The sequence below is a fragment of the Danio aesculapii genome, chromosome 20 (assembly GCF_903798145.1).
Source record: "Danio aesculapii chromosome 20, fDanAes4.1, whole genome shotgun sequence".
Taxonomy (NCBI): Eukaryota; Metazoa; Chordata; class Actinopteri; order Cypriniformes; family Danionidae; genus Danio; species Danio aesculapii.
Genome location: NC_079454.1, coordinates 30,257,488 through 30,279,113, shown reverse-complemented (window position 1 = coordinate 30,279,113; position 21,626 = coordinate 30,257,488). Strand labels below are relative to the sequence as shown.

The 21,626-nt window shown below is 36.4% G+C and overlaps 1 protein-coding gene across 4 annotated transcripts in view; it reads left to right on the top strand.

The window, feature by feature from the left end:
* The window catches only part of ryr3 (ryanodine receptor 3), a 165,697-nt gene that overhangs the window by 122,186 nt on the left and 21,885 nt on the right, over positions 1-21,626 (top strand). For all 4 annotated transcript variants that reach the window (XM_056445347.1, XM_056445346.1, XM_056445345.1 and 1 more), the window contains 24 exons: positions 180-295; positions 390-457; positions 552-673; positions 1,931-1,980; positions 2,066-2,126; positions 2,213-2,451; positions 4,786-4,867; positions 4,954-5,084; positions 5,272-5,589; positions 5,669-5,909; positions 8,137-8,224; positions 8,314-8,406; positions 8,565-8,735; positions 8,814-8,873; positions 8,955-9,089; positions 11,902-12,014; positions 12,680-12,776; positions 16,200-16,312; positions 18,620-18,671; positions 19,077-19,136; positions 19,220-19,319; positions 19,405-19,484; positions 20,106-20,182; positions 20,260-20,333. In XM_056445347.1, coding sequence (XP_056301322.1) covers positions 180-295; positions 390-457; positions 552-673; positions 1,931-1,980; positions 2,066-2,126; positions 2,213-2,451; positions 4,786-4,867; positions 4,954-5,084; positions 5,272-5,589; positions 5,669-5,909; positions 8,137-8,224; positions 8,314-8,406; positions 8,565-8,735; positions 8,814-8,873; positions 8,955-9,089; positions 11,902-12,014; positions 12,680-12,776; positions 16,200-16,312; positions 18,620-18,671; positions 19,077-19,136; positions 19,220-19,319; positions 19,405-19,484; positions 20,106-20,182; positions 20,260-20,333 — 2,741 coding nt within the window. The remainder of the gene's footprint in view (positions 1-179; positions 296-389; positions 458-551; positions 674-1,930; positions 1,981-2,065; positions 2,127-2,212; positions 2,452-4,785; positions 4,868-4,953; positions 5,085-5,271; positions 5,590-5,668; positions 5,910-8,136; positions 8,225-8,313; positions 8,407-8,564; positions 8,736-8,813; positions 8,874-8,954; positions 9,090-11,901; positions 12,015-12,679; positions 12,777-16,199; positions 16,313-18,619; positions 18,672-19,076; positions 19,137-19,219; positions 19,320-19,404; positions 19,485-20,105; positions 20,183-20,259; positions 20,334-21,626) is intronic.

The window sequence follows — 21,626 nt, the reverse complement described above, 5'->3', positions numbered from 1 at the left end:
TTCTTGTGTATTTCTTGTGTTGATATATTATCTGGTACATATTACAATTATAATAATTATGAAAATATTTGTTTCAATCTTTTTGTTAGTTTTTGTTAAGTTTTTTTGGTGGTGCTTGGTCTTGAAACAAAATGCAGCAGTTTTCAATGTCTTTATTGATGTTTTCTGTACTTCTGCAGAGGTCTGAAGGACATGGAGCAAGATTCCTCCTCAATGGAAAAGAGATTTGCATATAAGTTCCTCAAGAGGCTTTTGAGTTATGTAGATTCTGCACAGGAGTTTATTGCCCATCTTGGTGAGCAAAGAGGATGAATATAAGCAATTGAAGACTCTTATGTTTATAAGACATATCAAGGTGATCAATGGATTTCTTTGTATATATTTTACAGAGGCCATGGCATCCAGTGGTAAAACAGACAAATCTCCCCATGATCAAGAGATTAAGTTTTTTGCTAAGGTAGCGTTTAAGCAGATACTTTCTTACTACACACAGAAAAGCTGATTTTTTTTAAATGGAAAAAAGTGTTTGTTTTTTTTCTTCTTACAAACAGATTCTGCTACCACTCATAGACCAATACTTTAAGAACCACTGCTTGTACTTTCTGTCATCACCCAACATCAACCTAAGCAGCAGCGGCTACGCATCCAACAAAGAGAAGGAGATGATTACCAGGTGCTATTTGTTCATTTTTAACTTAATTTTCATTTCTTGATACTAATGAAAAACGTTTTTAACTTTTAATCTTTCAAAAAATTGTCTTGTTTTTTCTTTTACAGTAGAATCTGTGTGTCTTGTTTTACCACAATTTACAGAAGACAGACTAAATTATCATACAGTTTAATAATGTTTATATACTGAAAAATATTCTCAGATATACACTACCAGTCAAAAGTTTGGGGTGTTTTTTTTTTTTCATGTTTTTGTTTTTTAAAGAAAATTATTCTGTTTATCAAGGCAGCATTTATTAAATGTAAAAAAAAGATTAAACATTTATTTATTAAATATTTATTTATTACATATTGTATGTAGTTTCAAATGAACTTATTATGAAGTTACAGTCATTATTGCTTTCATTACAATTACTATTATTATTAATACTACTACTACTACTACTCCTACTACTACTGCTAATAATCATAATAATAATAATTAATATTAGAGTGATTTCTGAAGGATCATGTGACTGGATTCATCATAAAATTTACTGGAATTAATTATTAAATTAAATAATAAACTACTTTTGAACAATTATTTTATAGTGGATAACATTGCACAATTTTACAATTTGTACTGTATTTTTGATTAAATAAAGTCAGCCTTGGTGAGCAGGAGAAGCTTCTTTTAAAACATTTAAAAATCCTACTGACCCAAACTTTTGACCGGTAGTGGACTGTATTTAGAACAAGAATGATATTATAACATATTATATATAAGAATAAATACGAATGAATTGTAATTTTTAACCTTTTTCTTTGCCACTTTCCTTGAAACCAGTGGGTTTTACCCATTTGTCAACTATAATTTAAAATATAATAAAATGTAGATTGGCCACTTATTCTTTTATATACTTTATTAACCATATTTTGTTATCACTATCCCTTTTAATTTCAGTAGAGCTTTCGCTTGAATTTAATCATCTTTTTATATTTAAAAAATCACCTTTGTGAATTTAATTTGATGTCACAGCAGTTTTGAACCATTTGTTTCTTACATATTTTTAAAGTGGCGCACATTTTATGTACAGTTTTCTAAAGGCTACTCTACACATTTTGAAATCACCTGTTTCATACATTATAATTTCATCTGATCTTTTGGATCACCTAATATTTTTAGCTCGATTAAAAAAAATCTACTTATTTGGAATACTGTTTTTATATAAATAGGTGTGGTTAATTCACAATCACTCTAACTTGAATCGTTCTTCCTTAGTGTTTTCTGTAAGCTGGCAGCCCTTGTCAGACATAGGATTTCACTCTTTGGTAAGACATCACATAAATTATTATTATTGATGAGCTTCATTTTGCACTTCATTTCACTGCTTTAAGACTGTATCTGCTCTTTTAGGAAGTGACTCTGCCACTATGGTGAGCTGCTTGCACATCCTGTCCCGCACGCTGGACTTCAGGTAGAAAGTTAAATCTCAGTATAACTCAAATCATTTAGCAGGTTGATGTCTCAGATGTTTTGATCTGATTGTCATTTGACCCACAGGACTGTAATGAAGTCCGGCTCAGAGCTGGTGAAGGCTGGCGTCAGGACGTTCTTCGAGAACGCAGCAGAAGACCTAGAGAAGACTCTGGAGAACCTGAAGCTGGGGAAGTTGGGTCAGTCGCGCACCCAGATGAAGGGCGTAACCCAGATCATCAGCTACACCTCAGTGGCCCTGCTGCCCATGCTGACCGTGCTCTTCCAGCATGTCACACAACACCAGTTTGGAGCAGAGCTGCTATGTGAGTGGACCGTTCTTTGACCTATGATAATTAGTACTGATGTGTCAGTTCTTTTTAATGAATCAAAAACATATACCAGTGTAGAGGACTCTAGAATCTAGAATCGTACACACAAAAAACCAAGATTTTTTATGCTTGTTCAAACTACTTAATTAAAATGAGCTGAAACAACACAATTTTTGAGATTTCTTTGGGACAACCTAATAGTTTTATGTTCAATCTGCTGAAATAATTGTTGAAATAATTAATCAGCTCCATGCGTGTTCAATAGAAATGGTCAGGAGAGGTTTTTCTTCAATGTCACAAATATTTGTAAATTCAATGCAATGCAAGAATTACATTCAGGAGATGCGCAACCACTTTCATTTCCTGACTTCAACTTTTATAGGCAGCTGATATTAACAGGTGGAGTTTAGTGAAATCTGTCACTTGTCAATCATTCTCCAGTCCTCCATTGGCCGCACCCATACATACAGTATGTCCTCTTTTTCTACGAATTCTCTGCACAACATTAAAAGCATAAGATTTCTCAACTGCACATATTCCGTGTTCAGTTTCGACACATTTCTGCTCACAGGAAGTTTGCTGCAGAGCTCAAGTTCATTTTAGACAATCAGGCTTTTGCATTTCTATCAGTTTCATCTACTTCTGCAAAAATGCTTCATTACTATGCACATCATATCACACTAAACAGTAGAAATTCATTTAATATATCACCTTTAAGCTATGTAAGTACAATTGTTTAATAAAAAAAGAGACAAAAAATAATAAAAAATGTATGTCTTTTTCACAACACCGCTTAAATTTGTTACATCATCTTAATCAATTTGTGTTGGGACAACATGATTGAATTGTGTGGAACCCTGCATTTTTTACAGTATACCTTTATCTGGGCAAAATAAATATGATTCTGTAAATCATAATAGTGAGAAAATGATAAAATCTCATAATGTAAAATTGCATCATAATGACATTGACAACTTTAATTATATAGCACAGTTGTTAACAGCTTTCGTTGACCAATGTGCTTCCCAACAAGTAAACAGAAATGTAACAAACAACATCAAACCAGTTAAGAAACAGAAATTCCTCTCTAGCAAGTCTTTAGTCAAAACTTGTAACTTGCAAGTTGTAGCTTCCTTAGTCTTCTCAGAGATATAAAAAAAAAGATTTTAAATTTTAAACTTGACTCTTAAACAATCAGGCAACCAGTGTAAAGAGCACAGGTTTGGAGTAATTTTTGGGTACAACCTAATTGTTTAATGTTCAATCCACTTAAATGTGTTACATGAATCATTTTGTGTTCAGGAGAACATGAATGAATTGTGTGGAACCCTGCATTTTTTACATTGTACCTTCATTTGGGCAAAGTAAATATGATTCTGTAATTCATAATAATGAGAATATGTATTGTTATCAAATCTCATAATGTTAAACGATGACCATTTTAATTATATAGGACAGTTTTTAACAACTTTCCTTGTCCAATGTGCTTCCCAACAAGTAAACAGAAATGTAACAAACACCAGCGGACAAGTTACAAAACAGTCACTCCTATAAGCTGAATGCCTTTGAAAACAAAAAAGTCTTTAGTCTGGACTTAAAAATATTGTTAGAAGTCGCTTGTCTTATTGACCATGGAAAGGTGTTCCAAAGCCTGGGTGCTCTCCTACATTTAGGTTTTGACTTGGATACATAACAGATTCTGGCTGGAGGACCAAAGGGATCTGGTAAGCTGTAGATGTGGTAAGCTTCCTTAGAAAAATTGAATCATACTGTTTAGAGATATAAAAAGAGATTTAAATTTTTAAACTCAACTCTAAAACAAACAGGCAACCAGTGTAAAGAGTGTAGGATTGGAGTAATATGCTATTAATTATAAATATTAAACTCTGTTTTATAATGATTAAACATCTCATAATAATATTGTTATTAAAAGATTCTAAAATAAAAGACAACTAAATGATTCTGTAATATTGAGCAATATTTATTGATATTTTGATAATATTTTCTAAATCACATGCACACTGGAGTCTTTGTCTTGAACGGAACCACTTTCTCTGGTGGGTATTTAAAGATGACTCTTAATAGAGGCGAAGTCCAGTACAAGTTCCTACAGTCCAGTTCAAGTAAAGCAGTGTTAATAAATGTGTTTTTGTTATTGTTTTTTCTTTTTTACTTAAAGCTTTTTCACCTTTATTTGCTTGTTTTAATCACTAAAATTTGGGAGGATGCCACTAGGGCCTCATGAACAGATTTCATTATTAGACTTGTGACCTTTATCACTGCATGTGAGATCACAGTCTGCAAAACATATTTGCATTTCTGTTTCAGTGGATGACATTCAGCTGTCCTGCTACCGTATCTTGACCAGCCTCTACTCTCTGGGCACCGGCAAGAACATCTATGTGGAAAAGTAAAAAAAAAATTGACAGAACTTTCTTTTTTTACACTCTATTAATTTCTTCTTGTAACTGAAACCACTGTTTTGGGCTTTCACAGACAGCTTCCAGTGCTGGGTGAATGTTTATCTAGTCTGGTTGGAGCCATGCCTGTTGCCTTCCTAGAATCCAACCTAAATATGCACAACCCCCAATCTGTCTTCAACACCAAAACACCAAGGGAACGAGCGAGTGAGTGTATCTGGCAAGATCTAAAACTATTCCAAATCATTTGGGGTTAAGTGAGAAACCATATAGAGAAAACATTTGAAGCCAGTTGTAATAGGCACATTGGTCTTTTTGGCGACAGTGGCATAATTCTTTTTCTAAAAAATTATAATTTGTTAAATTTGCTGCCCTAATATTGAATATTTTACAGTTTTGAGTATGCCAGACACTGTGGATGAGATGTGTCCTGAGATGCCCCATCTGGACGGCCTGATGAAGGACATTGGTGACATTTCTGAATCCGGTGCACGTTACACTGAGATGCCACAGATCATCGAGGTCGTCCTGCCCATGTTGTGTAACTACCTGTCTTACTGGTGGGCAAAAGGCCCAGAAAACTCCCCAGATGGTGCCAATTGCTGCACATCTGTCACATCTGAGCATCTAAGCCTCATATTAGGCAATATCCTTAAGATTCTCAACAACAACCTTGGAATTGATAATGCCCCGTGGATGAAAAGACTTGCAGGTGAGGGTGATGTTATTGATGATTAGCTTGCTTTGATACAGGGTGATTCTCAAATATCTGTAATCTCTCTCCTATGTAGTATACACCCAGCCTATTATTAGTAGGGCTAGTGCAGATCTGCTAAGGGCGCATTTTCTGCCAACGCTGGAGAAACTGAAGAAGAAGACTGTGAAGGTAGTGTCTGAGGAAGAAATGCTGAGGGCTGAGAGCAGAGCAGACACTCAGGAAGCTGAACTGCAGATTCTGGATGAGTTTGCTGTTCTGTGCAGGGATCTGTATGCCTTCTATCCAATGCTCATTCGTTATGTGGACAACAACAGGTATTCATGCCTTCACAATGGTGGGAACTGTTGAGCAATTCCAATTCCCACTGCCATAGGTGCCAATTGTAGAGAATGGCAACTCACAGAAGAGAATCACTCACAGAAAAAAAAAACACGAGATATTCTCCAATTTTAGTAATGAGATTTGGAAACAGGTCTTCATGGCTGGATAATCGGATTATTTTCTCCTGCGGGTTACCTGCCAGCAGAAACATAAATTATGACATATGCAAAAATATATTGCAAACACACTATACATCTATATATAAAATAACTGCTGAAGTTGCTACATACAGACTTAAGTTCATTAACTTTTTTTACTTTTTGCAGTTTGAATTTATTTTAAATTTGTAATTTCCAAAATCATCCATTTATTCATTCGCTTTTCGGCTCAGTCCCCCTATCAATCTGGGTAGCCACAGCCTTCCAGCTGCAACACATCTCTGGGAAACATCCACACACACTCATTCACACTCATACTCTACAGACAATTTAGCTTTTCCAAATCACCTGTACCACATGTCTTTGGACTGTGGGGGAAACCGGAGGAAACCCACGCAAACGCAGGCCAAATCACCTGTACCACATGTCTTTGGACTGTGAGGGGAAACCGGAGGAAACCCACGCAAACGCAGGGAGAACATGCAAACTCCACACAGAAACACAAACTGACCAGCCGAGGCTCGAACCAGCAACCTTCTTGCTGTGAGACGACAGCATTACCTACTGCGCCACTACGTCACCCATTTCCAAAATCATGTTGGATTGTAGATTTAAAACCATATTTATTAAAGATAAAATAATGTCTATTTTTTTTTTTTTTTTTGTCATTTTGGAATGTTTTTATTTATTATGATTTTATTGATTTATTTATGTATAAGCAGCGCTGGACTGGGACAACTTTTGATACAATCAAATTGCTACCCACCTCTGTACGGTCTTGAATACGTTTACCAACTCCTATTCTATAAAACCACAAAAGCCATATATAGGCAATAATGAGAGCTGATAAATTAAAAACTTAAACAAATATTTATTATTATAATAAAATTATAATCCACACTAGAAGTCCATCTTCTGTGTGCCTGTGTTTTTTGATGAAGCCTATATTAAATAATGAACATAACAAAAACCTACTGATGCACACAGTTAATGTTGATTAACAAACTAAAGTTAAATAATAAAAGCAATGTATCAGAGACCCTTAAAAAATGTACATGTTTAACTCAACAGTGAAACATCGAAACATAGCTTAAAGATTTTATAGGGTCAATCAAATTAATTTAAATTATTAAAATGCAACAAATATTTAATTGGGCTACTAAACCAAAAAAATAAGTTGCACACTAGTTTGATCATGTATAAATATCATTATAACTATATTGTATAAATATGAATATAATTATAGGCCTACATCATGCTGACAATCAAAAACAAAATTACATGATATCACAGGCAATTGTCTTTTGACATAGTGCACCTGAAAGGCACGAATGACACTCCTCATAGAGTGTGAGAAGCATACAGTTCTTTAGGATCTATTTGATTTGTAAAATAAAGAGTTGCCAGTTAGGGAAACAGCATGGGAGGACATTGCCGTGGGCCTTGGTTCAGATGAAAAGTAATAGATTGATCTGTGCTACAGCCGCCGATGAGCTGCATGTTGCAGACGCAGCCAGTGTGAAAGGCAAACGCCTGCACACTGTCTCCATACACGCTGCGCACGCATGCGTGTGGTGTGAAACAGACGTGACACTCGACTATTTTGACAAATACACACCAACGTTGCATGCTCACACAGAGCCCAAAATGGGAGTTTGTGATTGGGTCAGCCCAATACCAATAAAAAAAAAGAACACATCGGTCGGTCTGTCCGAAAAAAAAAAACATTCAGAGCGTCACAAATGACAGCATCATAAGTTAATTACAGGAGAAAAAAACATAGGCTGCTAAGTGCTTTATAGGCTGATCAGATTATAAAAAAATTATCAGCCCGGCCCAAAAAGTATGTTGGCCCAGCAGAAAACTTCCCGGTCTGCCAGATAGCCAGTCCGCCCCTGTGTATAAGTAGATGGATCTATGGATTGATTGGCTGATTAGTTAAGTGATTGGCCGGTTTATTGATGAATGGATGGATGGATTGCCTTTTTTGTAAATTAGAAAACAATAATGACTGAAAGCTTTCCAAAACAATGACCATTTCTCTCTTTTAAAAACAAAATAGATCCACATGGCTGAAAGAACCAGATTCAGATTCAACTGAACTTTTCAAAATGGTGTCAGAGATTTTCATCCTTTGGTGTAAATCTCATGTAAGTTCTCTATGGCTCCAAAGAATAATGTGAAGACTTTGAAAATATTTCAAGATTTGAATTTTTTTTTTTTTTGCTCCTTTTTATAGAACTTTAAAAGGGAAGAGCAAAACTTTGTGGTGCAAAATGAAATTAACAACCTGGCATTCCTCGCTGGAGACAGCAAGTCCAAGATGTCAAAGGCAAGTGTGCTTATAAAGTAATTTGTCGATAAATTGAACCCAAAACTCTGAGTTATTTCCCAATGGAGCCAAAGAAGAATTTGTTCTCTGGGTAAATGTGTTCATGAAAATATGAAACCTGCAGAGCTAAGATTTTAAGATTTGTTTTTGTGAAACAGTCTGGAGGTCAGGACCAAGAGAGAAGAGGTAAAAAGAGACGAGGAGAGTTATACACCATCCAGACCTCCCTTATTGTAGCAGCACACAAGAAGATGCTACCTATTGGCTTGAACATGTGCACTCCAGGAGACCAGGAGCTCATATCCCTGGCCAAGATCCGTTACAGTCTGGTGAGTGTATTTCTGGCTGTTTTACATATGCTCTAATTGTGATTTATAACAAGTCTGGTACATTTGTCCTTTTAACAGAAAGACACAGACGACGAGGTTAAGGATTACCTGAGGAAGAACCTCCATCTTCAAGAGAAGGTCTGGGGAACCAAAGGCTAAATGATCATTTATGATTAGGTGCTAAAAAGTTGACATTGGCTCATAGGTGTTTCTTGTCAGTCGGAAGATCCAGCGGTGCAGTGGCAGATAAACCTTTACAGAGATGTTGTGATAAAGAGTGAGGGACCTCCAGACCCAGAGCAAAATGTGGAGAGAATTCAGGCCATCTCCTCTGCTGTCTACCACCTTGATCAGGTACAATGCACATACAGATTAAATCAGTGCTCATGTAATGTTATTCTACATCAGTCTACACTGGGTCAGCAATCTTATTTTTGGGTAACACTTTACAATGCAGATCAGTTTGCTAACATTAAGCATCATGAATGAACAAATCACTGTTTCAGTATTTATTCTGAATTGTACATAAACTGTAATTGCTTTTAATTTGGGTAGAAATACTGGGTTGCCAGAATTGCGCATTTAAAAATATGGTAGAAATATGGTCAAAAATGTACGGTAAACTACAGTATTTCATTAATTTGTAGTGTTATACACCAAGTTTCATACGAACATCTAGATATCATACCATTGTTTCCATCCAAAGATGCGAATTAAATTAAGCGCAAACTGGAATATCGCATAAAAGAAATGAGAATAAAGCAGCGTTTCCATCCAAATAGTCAAAGAGGACAAAATCGTCTCTTTCTGATTAACTGGCAACAAATATCAAAAGTAAAAATTAAATTTACTGAGGTAAGAGAAGCTGCGTGAGTCTTTTCTGTATTTAATAAATGACTTAAGAGACGCGGAGCACAGACGTTCCTGATTTTGGAGGTAATTAATAATATAATAACACTAATACTGAAATGGTTGAGGCGTTTTAGAGTGACCAAAACAACATTTCAGATGTTTTACAATGTGCTCAGCCTACTGGTTTGTCCATTCACACACATTTTTATTATCACATGATCTCTTATAACAAAATCACATGACTTTTAATGCGTATTTGTTCTGTAAAAGTGTTTCCATCATAGTTTGTGCATCTTTTCTTATTGAATAAAAAGTATATTACTCAGTTATGCGCATATGTTTTTGATGCGCATTTTCAAAATTGATATGCATCTTGATGTTTCCATCAATAGTTTTTTATGCACATCTCCAAAATGCGCATAAAAATAGGTGAATGGAAACATAGCTAATGGTGCACAGACAAAAACACAACCGTAAGCATGTGGTGATGAGAAAGTCATATGATGAACCAAAGCTTATCACAAACAAAGTTTGCCACAAGCAGAGAAACATGCTAATATAGAAAAGCTGCTCTGTGTCATTCGCACAACCACTAAATACCATCATACGGTGACTGAGAGAGCTTAACACGCTGCAATTTAAGAAAACACATGTAATTACAAAATCACCAGCAAATCAAGAAACAATCTTCATCAGTTGTGACAATGCAGCGCGTTTCTTCAGTTGTTTGTGTTGTGAAAAAATGCAGCGCGTTTCTTCAGTTGTTTGTGTTGTGAGAATTTGCAACATGTGTGCTGTCAAACTGATGAAGATCGTTTCTTAATTTGCTGGTGTTTTTTGCAATTGCGTGTGTTTTCTTAAATTGCAGCGTGTTAAGCTCTCTCAGCCACGTACCCATCATGGTAACACACATTAAATTAATGCAATAAAACATATCTATCTAAATTAGATTCAATTCAATTCACCTTTATTTGTATTTTGCACTTTTACAATTTAGATTGTGTCAAAGCAGCTTCACATAAAGGTTATAGTAAATCGGAACAGTGTAGTTCAGTTTTTAGTGTTTAAGTTCAGTTCAGTTTAGCTCAATTCAGTGTGGTTGAACAATCACCACTGAGAGTCTAAACACTGAAGAGCAAATCCAACGATGTGCAGCTCTATAGATCCCGAACCATGCAAGCCAGTGGCGACAGCGGAGAGGGAAAAAAAACTTCACTAATTGCCGAAAGTAAAGAAAAAAACCTTCAGAGAAACCAGACTCAGTTGGGCAGTACCATTTTAATTTCTCCGCTGGCCAAACGTCTTGTGCAGAGCTGCAGTCTCAGCGGCGGAGGCTGGAAGCTGGCCTCAGCGAAGACTCGTCTGTCTCTGGAGCGTCACAGGAATCAGTCTCATGTTCCACTCCTCCATGACCACCACAGTAGCTGCTCAGGATACGGCCTGGTCCAGGATATGGAAACCTTGGGATCATCTCGTCGTTGGTCTTGGATCGAATCAGTGGCTCTGCATAGTCTGAGGGCCTCAGGACGAGTATCCCCAGGTGGAAATAGAGAATAAAGAAAATAATTAGCGTAGCTGCTGTTCATAGTGTATATAAACAAGATGCAGAAACCTGTGTGGAAGCCCGCTAAGTGGTGCACTGAGTGTATGCTTTACTGAACAGATAGGTCTTTAATCTAGTTTTGAATTGGGAGAGTGTGTCTGAGCCTCGGACATTATCAGTAAGGCTATTCCAGAATTTAGCAGCCATAAATGAGAAGGCTCGACCTCCTTTACTCGGCTTTGCTATTCTAGGTAAGCCCTAGAATCAGAAGCCCTGAGTTTTGAGATCTTCATCAGTTTTGATATGTAACATAAAATTACACAACTGATGAGAAAAAAATAAAAATGCATTAGTAAACCATAGTAATGTCAACAAAAAAGCATACAAAAAAACATAAAGAAAAGTCAAGTGTCATGCAGGGAGTTCTGAGAAAGTCCATGTCCGGATATTAAAATGTATATATTAAGAAAACATACTATTAATCATGTTACAGATTTTTATTGTAGCATTTTTACATTTTTTTTACCGTTGGAATTACAGCCATTTTTACAGTGTATCCAAAGTGTGCTGAGAGAAATAAATGATTTGACGTTTAACAGGTTAAAATAATAAACACAGCAAACCTACAATCATCAGCTTTAAGATCATTTAAGTGTAAAGATATTTTTAATGTTGTGTAGTTAACTCCTGTCACATAATGTTTCACGGTTTCACTTTGGGAAATAACACATTATTTGTTTTATGTTAATCATCTCGTTTCATCGTTCTCAGGTTGAGCTGCCACTTAGGAACAAGAAGATTTTGTTTCAGAAGCTGCTGTCAAAGCAGCGGAAGCGTGCCGTCGTGGCCTGTTTCCGCATGGCACCACTCTACAATCTACCAAGGTATGTCCTCGGAAGCCTTCACGACATCTCCAGTATTCAGTTTTAAATGTAATCAATGGACATTAGGTACTTCCTTCATAGCTATTCCTTCCTTCCAAATGCATCAGAATGCATCCTGTACTCCCTCTATTGTCATCCTGTTTAACTGTAACAATATTGCTATTTTTCCGTGCTCCTTTCTTCCTCCTCCTAAAACCTGTCCCTTTCTGTTGTCTCCATAACACACTTCAGATACAAAAATAATAATTACTTCCTGAATGGCTATCGGTACGTTTGGCTGGAAAAGGTGTACCATACCTCTAGCTTTGACCGTCTGTTCTCCATGCTAACGGTAATGTGAGACTAAGAGAACTCATGATCGCAGCCTCCTCCACCACCTCCTCCTCCACCTCTTCCTCCATTCTCCAAGCTAAGGGCTGAGCACAAGCACACAGTTAGCGCCGCCACTCTGAATGGTCACCTACCGTTTCCGCCGGGTCTTTATGGGCAGTTTGAGGGTGGGTGGATTTCAGGTTCTTTTAGGTGCTAGCCGTGCATTCATGGACGTCCTCGTTAAGGTGACCAGTCAGATGAGGCCATGGACTGTACATCTTCCTCTCACACCACAGAATGCACCTCCTTCCCTCATCTTCCTCTTAACCTCCCCTCTCCCCCCCACTCCTCAGGCATCGCTCAATTAACCTCTTCCTCAGTGGCTATCAGAGACTTTGGATAGAGACAGAAGAGTACTCCTTTGAGGAGAAGCTAGTACAGGACCTGGCAGTAAGTACCGGGCTGGCATCAGCGCTGCCCCGTGTGCTGTGTGTGCCCGCTGGTGCCCTCTCAGCGGCCGAATGCTCTGTGGCCAGCACTGTACCCGCTCAAGTGCGGGAGCACGTCTCTGCCCGCCTCATGTACTCATCCTGGCCTGTGTTCAGCTCTGCTGGTTGCGTCACACACTACCGACCGAGGCACAGCAGCCAAGGCATGCATGACTTTCGGCTGAGCCTCAGTCCCCGCCGTCTCGCTAGAAAAGCAGTCCGTTTCAGCGCAGCCGTGGTAAGAGGGGCGGACGTTCCCCGCGACGATCTGCTTTGTTCTTTGGGTGTCGTCTTTCTTTCGTAAGTCTCGTTTGTTGTGAAAGTCGGTGGCATGTTCATATCACGTCTTAGCTGAACTTCAGTCTGCGGTGGAATTCCACCTGCCTGAGTTGCGTGTCTTTAGCTGGGTGCACACTGTGTGATTTGCAGTTGTCCTTCATGATTGTTACTTTTTGTTCGTAGACTTTACATATTCCCAACTATATTTGTAAGTGGCATGCCTGGTGTCATTAATGCTAGACCGTACAACAGTCAAACACCATTAATAACAGACATGCGTAATACTGTATGTTCCATATAAAATTTTAGATCATCGGTCCATGACAGATTCAGTTACGCTGAGCCACTTTTACAGAGAACTGCAAGGCGAATAGGATACAAATGCAATTTTAAGATTTTTTGTCGCACTAATTGCCTTATCTGTACTGCTATTGGTCATTGATTTAACTAGAGGAGCCAACATGTTCATATCAGATTCTAATCTAATAACGGAATCTAATCTAAACATAGGCTCATTCTGAAAACGTATCCCTATATGCGTTTCTGGAGATCACGAAATATGTAGCCAGAGCTACATATATTTGTATTTAAAATGAACGATATTGAGAGGTTTGACGTTGTTCCTTTTTTCGCTAACCAGCTGATCGTTTACCTCCTTTTGGACGGCTTTTCTGCTGTTACCAATTTGTCCGGTAGCTTGACACATACGTCAGCGGACTTGAGATGCAGAGTGGTGTTGACGTGACAATGGGGTTCGAGTCCGGTGAAGAACGGTTCCAGAAAGCAAGTAAGACAAAAACAGAAGCCAAAAATAAAATAAACAAGTAAATAACAGGGTGAGAATGTGGTAAAATCTGAAAACCTGGTAACAATCAGTGGGCTTTTCTTTTTCTGGATTGCTTTTTAAAACACTGTGTGTTTGTTGGGTTAATAGAAGTGGGTGATTTATGGTCAATCGGTGCTTTTCAAAGTACTATTGGTTGGGTTTAGGGAAGGGAGAGGGTGGGGTATTGGCCGGTTGGTCAGTCAGTCAGTCAGTCAGTGAGTTAGTCAACAGCAGCCTCTGGTGGATTGAAGTGAGAAGAGCAAGGGCAAATGGCACTCGCGAGAGATATTTGAGATCTCATATAGCGTACACAGCGGCCTCTGGTGGATTCGTGAAAAACAAAAACTGCAAAAAAACATAGCTTCTGGGAAGTATTTTGCTGTCTCCAGAAATGTATATAGGGGTACGCAATCAGAATGAGCTTGGGTTGAATTGTGCCTTTTCACACTGGCAGAGTTTAATTGAATGTGAACTTTAGGATTAGCAAAATTTGTCCCAGCTAAATTGTGGTTATAATCACCCAGAGTGCACTCAGCTTTTAGAAAAATACATATAGTGATAAAAGATAGGTAAAAATAAAAGCTGTAAACAATCAAATACTAAACAAGTTTGTAAATAAAAAAAACAGGATGGTGCGTTTAGCTCAAAACAATAGATAATTCCGATCAAGTCCTTTAAGATGATAAGCTTGCTCACATAATCATGAAAAATTGACATTATGTGTAAACCTTTATTCAAAGGCCAATAAAATTCAATGTGTGCAAAGCAAAGACAAAACTTCCATTTCACATCGTCATCATTATTAAAACAGAAATAAGCACTTTAGCACACTTGATTTGATAGCACACTACATTTCAAATGGTATTTTGTAATGACAGCAATCGTGCTGACCGTATTGAAGAGTCCTTCCAAAATGGAGGACTCAAAATTGTCAACTTCTAGTTTGAATAGATTTTGAAGGATACACGTGATCAACACTTTCACCCAAAAATAAGAAATTACTCACCCTCAAATGGTTCCCAACCTTTGTTACAAAATAAGATATTGTGAAGAATGATGAAAACAGCATTTTGTTTGAAATTTTCTGTTATTATGTGGACAAGCTTCTCCTTTTGTTAGACATTTCTATATTATTAAAAATCTGGAAATATTTTGAGCATAATTAAATAATTATTTGACTACTTATTACAATAAATTAACATTATTATTATTATTATTATTATTATTATTATTATTATTATTATTATTATTATTATTATTATTATTATTATTAATGGTCAACATTGAAAATTGGGCATTTAATATTAATCCCTTTCAAAGACACCCTTTTATTTTTATGTACTGTAATACTTGTTTAATAATATCGAACGAGTAATGTTTAGTAATGTACAGCAGTATATAATGTGTAACACACCGCAAATCCATTTCCATTTCCGTGTCTTCATGTGAATTTGCATGATTATCCTGAGGTAGTCATTGGTTCCTGTCTGATTCTGATTTATCCAGCCAGACAGACCCCAGTGATCACACTCAGACCACCATGTCATCTGAACAAGTGTTTCTCAGCTGAGGCCCAAAGGACCAACACATTTGATCCCATTTTGGGCAGCAAATCTGATCCAAAAACCCCCACAAAGCAATAGCTTGTTTCAAGCTTTAAAGCAAATATTTAAAGTGTCTTCATGGGACTTGAACTGAGAGAGACGCTGATCTTGATTACATTTATGTGTGTCTTTGTGTAAAGTAACCGCATGACTAATTTAAGAGCCCTTTGTTATAAGATCAGGAAGTGTTGGAGTCAGAATGTTGACAATGGCTGGAATTAAGTTGTCAAATGTTTATTCTCATAATTTTTGTTGTATATGATGTAGTAACGCTGTAGAGATTATTTGTTCAGGGCTGTGCATCATTTACAATTGAGAATTTTGCTTTTAAATATAAATTTAAGTATGGCATGAGCATTAAAATGTGCGTCGCTGAAAGACCAGACAAATTGAATTCCAATTCACACTCATTAATTCTCAATTCTGAATGTAGCTCAGCCCTGGTAAATGCGCATGTGTACATCAGAGGGTGATTGAAGTGTAAAAGCATACCTGTGCATCAGCATTTGGTTTATTTTGATTTTGACTGCTGTCGTGTGTGTGTTGATTAAAACGTACATAATAATCATAATAATAATAATAATAATAAAACATTGAGAAATAATAAAATAAAAAGTTATGATCAACAGATTGTGTGAAAGGGCTGTTTTTATAACGTTGGTGGCTCTCCCTACAGAAAACTCCCATGACTGTGGTGGAGGAAGAAGAGGAAGAGGAAGCTGAAGTTCAGCCAGACCCTCTTCATCAGCTCATCCTTCACTTCAGTCACAATGCTCTGACAGAGAGAAGGTGATGTTTTCATAAATGGGGCGAGGACATTTTGGTGCCGCATCAAATTACATGAATTGGATTTTTTGTACAGTAGATGGAAAATAAAGTGTAAAGTTGTAGATGAAATAAAGCTCCAGTTTCATACAGAACATCTGTTTATGTTAAAATTAAGCAGCATACTTATATCGATATGTGTTGAGTACAGCTGAAGCCAATTATTAGCACTCCAAATTCAGGGAAATTTGAATAGTTTTTAAAATATTTCTCAAATATAAGCAGTTTTTCCCACATTTTTAAACATAATATTTGTAATAACTAATTCCTAATAGCTATGTACTGTGTTTTTAGTCTTTGCCATGATGATAGTAAATACTTTAATATTTTACTAGTTATTTGTGAGACACTAGTTTTCAGTTTTTCTAGTTTTCTTAGCTAAGATAATTAGGTTAACAAGGCAAGTTCAGTTAATTAAGTAAGTCATTGAACAACAGTGGTTATAAGCCAATGGAACAATTATTTCTCAAGGCGGATGAAAATATCGACCTTAAAAAATAATTAAATGTTTTTGTTAACTGTTATTTCAGCCAAACTACACTGTTAAAAATTTGTTGTTGTTTCAATAAAAAAAAAAATAATTGTTCGTGCTGCCTTAAATATTCAAGAAACCCTTGAGTACTTTAAAAAAAATGTTAACAGATTTGTGTGTTGAGCATCAGTTAAGACAACGTTAGCGCCTGTCAGCTTTAATTGTGGATAAAACTGGATACTTTAGAGCTTTTGTCAGCTAACTTCATCTTCCGGATTTAAAATAAGTTTTGGGGCGGGATCAAAATCTGTGATGTAATGGAAATCTGCTAGTGGAGTGATGACACGTCGAATTCTCATTATTAATCATAGCAGAATTTTCTTATCCTATGAGAACACCCTGAGAGCACGTGCTTTTCCATGGCAAGGCAGAACTGCCAAGCTGTGAGACCCAATGACTGGGTGAGCCCACGCACGGCACACGTCGTATTAGATTAGATTAGATTCAATTTATTGTCATCACACATGTACAAGTACAAGGCAACGAAATGCAGGTACATTGGTGGCTCTCCCTACAGAAAACTCCCATGACTGTGGTGGAGGAAGAAGAGGAAGAGGAAGCTGAAGTTCAGCCAGACCCTCTTCATCAGCTCATCCTTCACTATGTGTTTGTTTCCATGATACATTTTTGTTGAGAGAGCTGTACGAGAATTAGAGAATGGTGGACTTTGTCTTTTATCAGTTGAGTTTGTTACCATTCAGACACATCGCCTTTATTCGTGCTGCTGTTTTCGCCTGTTTAAAATCCTCCAGATTACCGGCAGGGCTAATGGTTGAAATAGATAGAGCTGTGTCTGCATTCAGACCCGGGAACTGAGGAGGAGAGAAGTCCTTCTCATTTATAGTGTTTATATAAACACGATTATCTTTATAATGATAGAACAAATTGTGGTTATGTGTATATGAAATTAAAAATAGCAGATGTAGCAGGACATTAAAGTACTTACTGTTTATTTCTTTTGCATTTTAACTTTGTAAACTATAAAATCATGGGTCTCACAGTTTGTGTCTCATTTTGTGGGCCAACTGACAACAGTTGTTCGCTCCCCTCTTTTTCCCCTGCTCTGCCGGCCACGCCCACTTCTCCCTCTGCTCGCAGAGCTCCACGCCCATCTCGGAGCATTTTTTGGAAAAATTCTGAGGTAGACCTGAACCGAAAGAGAGGGGTTTCATGGCCCTTTAAAATTAAGCTTACTTCACTTGGATAGTGAAGTTGTTTTAACTCAGGTTAAAGTTAACAGGACTTGGCAATACAAGTATAATGGACATGGTCTAAGTTTAGTTAACTTAGATAAGTTGAAATTAGGAATGATGTTGATAGGACTTTATAATTCAAGTGTAATGGACATGGTTTAAGTTTAGTGAACTTAAATATTGAAGTTGTCTTAACTCATGTTAAAGTTGAGAGGACTGGACAATAAAGGTGGGAAACACCCATACACTCACTCATTTACACACACACACACACGCACGCACGCACGCACACACACACACACTGTATATCAGCTGTATATCACACTATTTTTTTCATATTGTAAATGAGTCAACACTAAAAAATCTGAAAAAACATGAAATTACAAAGATTATTTTAATGTTGCTCTGTGATCGTCAATTAGAGTGTCACCAAAGGATTCTTGTTCTAAATATGTCTGACAAGATGTTTTAATTATGTTTTTGATTCTGTTTGTTTTTGACCCATATTTAATACTTCCCTATTTTCCTTATTTTTTGTGTTTGTAGTTTCCTAGAGGAAGATCCTCTCTATATTGCATACGCTGACATGATGGCAAAGGTCAGTGTTGTATTAAATCTGATACTAAAGTACTGATTTTGGTTAAATAATACTATATACAATGCGCTTTATTTGTGGTTGTGAAGTAATTATTTAACCAAAATATGTGTGTAGTGTGACTGTGACCTCTACCTCAGCGCCAGACTGGTATTTTTAGTCTATTTTACTATTACTATTTTTATTTAGACTTACTACTTTTGTGTACTGTTTTTCCCATATTATACAGTAAGGAAATGTTTGGTTTGTTTCTGTTGTTGTGTAGCTGCCATTTGCTAATTTCACTAAAGTTTTAGTGATTGTGTTTGTTGATGTCTTGCTAGTTTTGTTCTTCTCTACTTCATTATGTGCCTTTATACAGCACACACCTTTACACTTTTATAAATGAGTTGATACATTCAATTGCAGAGCTGTGCCGAGAATGAGGAAGAAGAAGAAGAAGAAGAGGGAAAAGAGAAAACTTTTGAGGTTTTCAGTTGCTGAAATTTCAAATAATAATTATAAGTTTTATTTCAGGCTGATAAATCTCAATGATGTGTCTTCTCTGACAGGAAAAAGAAATGGAGAAGCAGAAGATTCTGTACCAGCAGGCCAGACTTCATGCCCGTGGGGCTGCTGAAATGGTTCTGCAGATGATCAGTGCCAGTAAAGGTACACAGCTCTGTTTACAACAACTTTGGTCCCTTTAAAGACTTTATACATTTGACTTCTTAAAGCAGCATTTGTTTGATTGCAGGCCGACTTGGTCCTATGGTGACTGGCACACTTAAACTGGGCATTTCTGTCCTAAATGGAGGCAACGTTCTTGTGCAGCAGGTAAAGAGCTTGAATTGACATACAGATGCAATCAGAAATATTAAACCCCCTGAATTATTAGCCCCCCTGTTTATTTTTTCCCCAATTTCTGTTAACGGAGAGAAGATTTTTTTCAAAACATTTCTAAACATAATAATTTTAATAACTCATTTCTAATAACTCATTTATTTTATCTTTGCCATGATGACAGTAAATAATATTTGACTATATATTTTTCAAAACACTTCTGTACAGCTTAAAGTGACACTTAAAGGCTTAACTAGGGTAATTAGGTTAACTAGACAGGTTAGGGTAAATAGGCAAGTTATTGTATAACGATGGTTTGTTCTGTAGACTATTGAAAAATATATAGCTTAAAGGGGCTAATAATTTTGACCTTAAAGTGTTTTTTTTTATTAAAAACTACTTTTATTCTAGCCGAAATAAAACAAATAAGACTTTCTCCAGAAGAAAAAATATTATCAGACATACTGTGAAAATTTCCTTGCTCTGTTAAACATCATTTGGGAAATATTTAAAACAGAAAAAATAATTCTGATTGCAACTGTATAATGCTATTTTCCCCCTACAGAGAACACTGATCTTAGTAATACTTTGTGCCATTACTTTGTATTTCTTTAGAAAATGCTGGATTATTTAAAGGAAAAGCGAGATGCCGGCTTCTTTAAGAGTTTATCTGCACTGATGATGTCTTGCAGGTAGATGTGACTATATATGTGCACTGATTGTCTTTTTCGCCTGTTTCAGTTATTGATTTTGATTGTTTCTGTGGCAGTATCCTGGATTTGAATGCTTTTGAAAGACAAAATAAGGCAGAGAGTCTTGGAATGGTGACTGAAGAGGGTTCAAGTAAGATTTGTTCTATGTTGTTGTTATACTTTTTCATGAATTAGTGCAATCAGAGAGTGTATTTGATAAGAACATCTGTATTATATCTCTCATGCTCTCATTATACCACAAAGCAGTATGAGCTTTATGTTTATGTATAGCAACAGTATATTTGCTTCTTTATGATACTGTACAGCATCAGGAGTGGTGTCACTGATAACTTTGTGAAGTGTGCTGTCAATGTGTTCACATGGATTCACTGCAAGAGTGGAAGTTGCAGTATTCTCCCCTGCGTATTGTCAGATGTCTGTGGGATGCCATTAACATCAAAAGTTTTATTCTCTCGTAATTCATGAGCTTTGTTATCAAATGTGAAATGAAGGACCACAATGGAATGATGATGTTAACCACAAAAAAATATAAATACTTTATTTATGCACAAGGGTCAAAGATAAATAAGCGTATACATACATTATATTAGAACATGTCATTTTTAATCACAGTGTAACATTAGTTTACATAACAAAAATGTTCTTCAAACCACTTCCTTAAAATCAAATCATTTAGAATAGTAGAATTGTTTGTGGTGAGATATTTCTTTATCTATATTTGAGACCATGGACCACAAAACCAGTCATAAGTGTCAATTTTCCGAAACCTATGTTTATAAGTCAGCTGAAAGCTGAATAAATATGCTTGCAGTTGACGTTTGGTCTGTTAGGATAGGAATAGGATAGTATTTGAAATTTGGAGACTGTAAATAAATCTTAATATTGAGAAAATCACCTTTAAAGCTGTCTAAATGTAGTGCTTAGCCATGCATATTACTAATAAAAATTTATATTTTGATTCATTTATGGTAGGAAATTTAGGAAAGTTCTTCATGGAACATGCTCTTTATTTAACATAATATTTATTAGATTCTAGATAAAGCAAATCAAAAAGCAAATTTTGACATGCCTGATTTTAAAACTCTTTCATAACCACTTTTTGGTAGAAGGCAAAAAATGTCTAGTTTCACAGAAACCATCCTATATTTTATCACATGAATGCAATAATTAATATTTCATATAGTATTTTTCATAATTTTTTGATGATCCATAATCCAGTTCCAGGTCAAGATGACCAGAGAGATGGATTATGGTTAACCTAATAGCTTTTTTGATTAGCCAAATTGCTGCCTTTGACATTAAATATTAAAGGTGCTGTATGTAAGTTTGACACCCAGTGGTTGAACTAACATCCAAAACAAACACAAGCGCAGGTTGTCAGATTAAGGACCAACAAGGCTGATTTAAACCATGTTCTAACTAA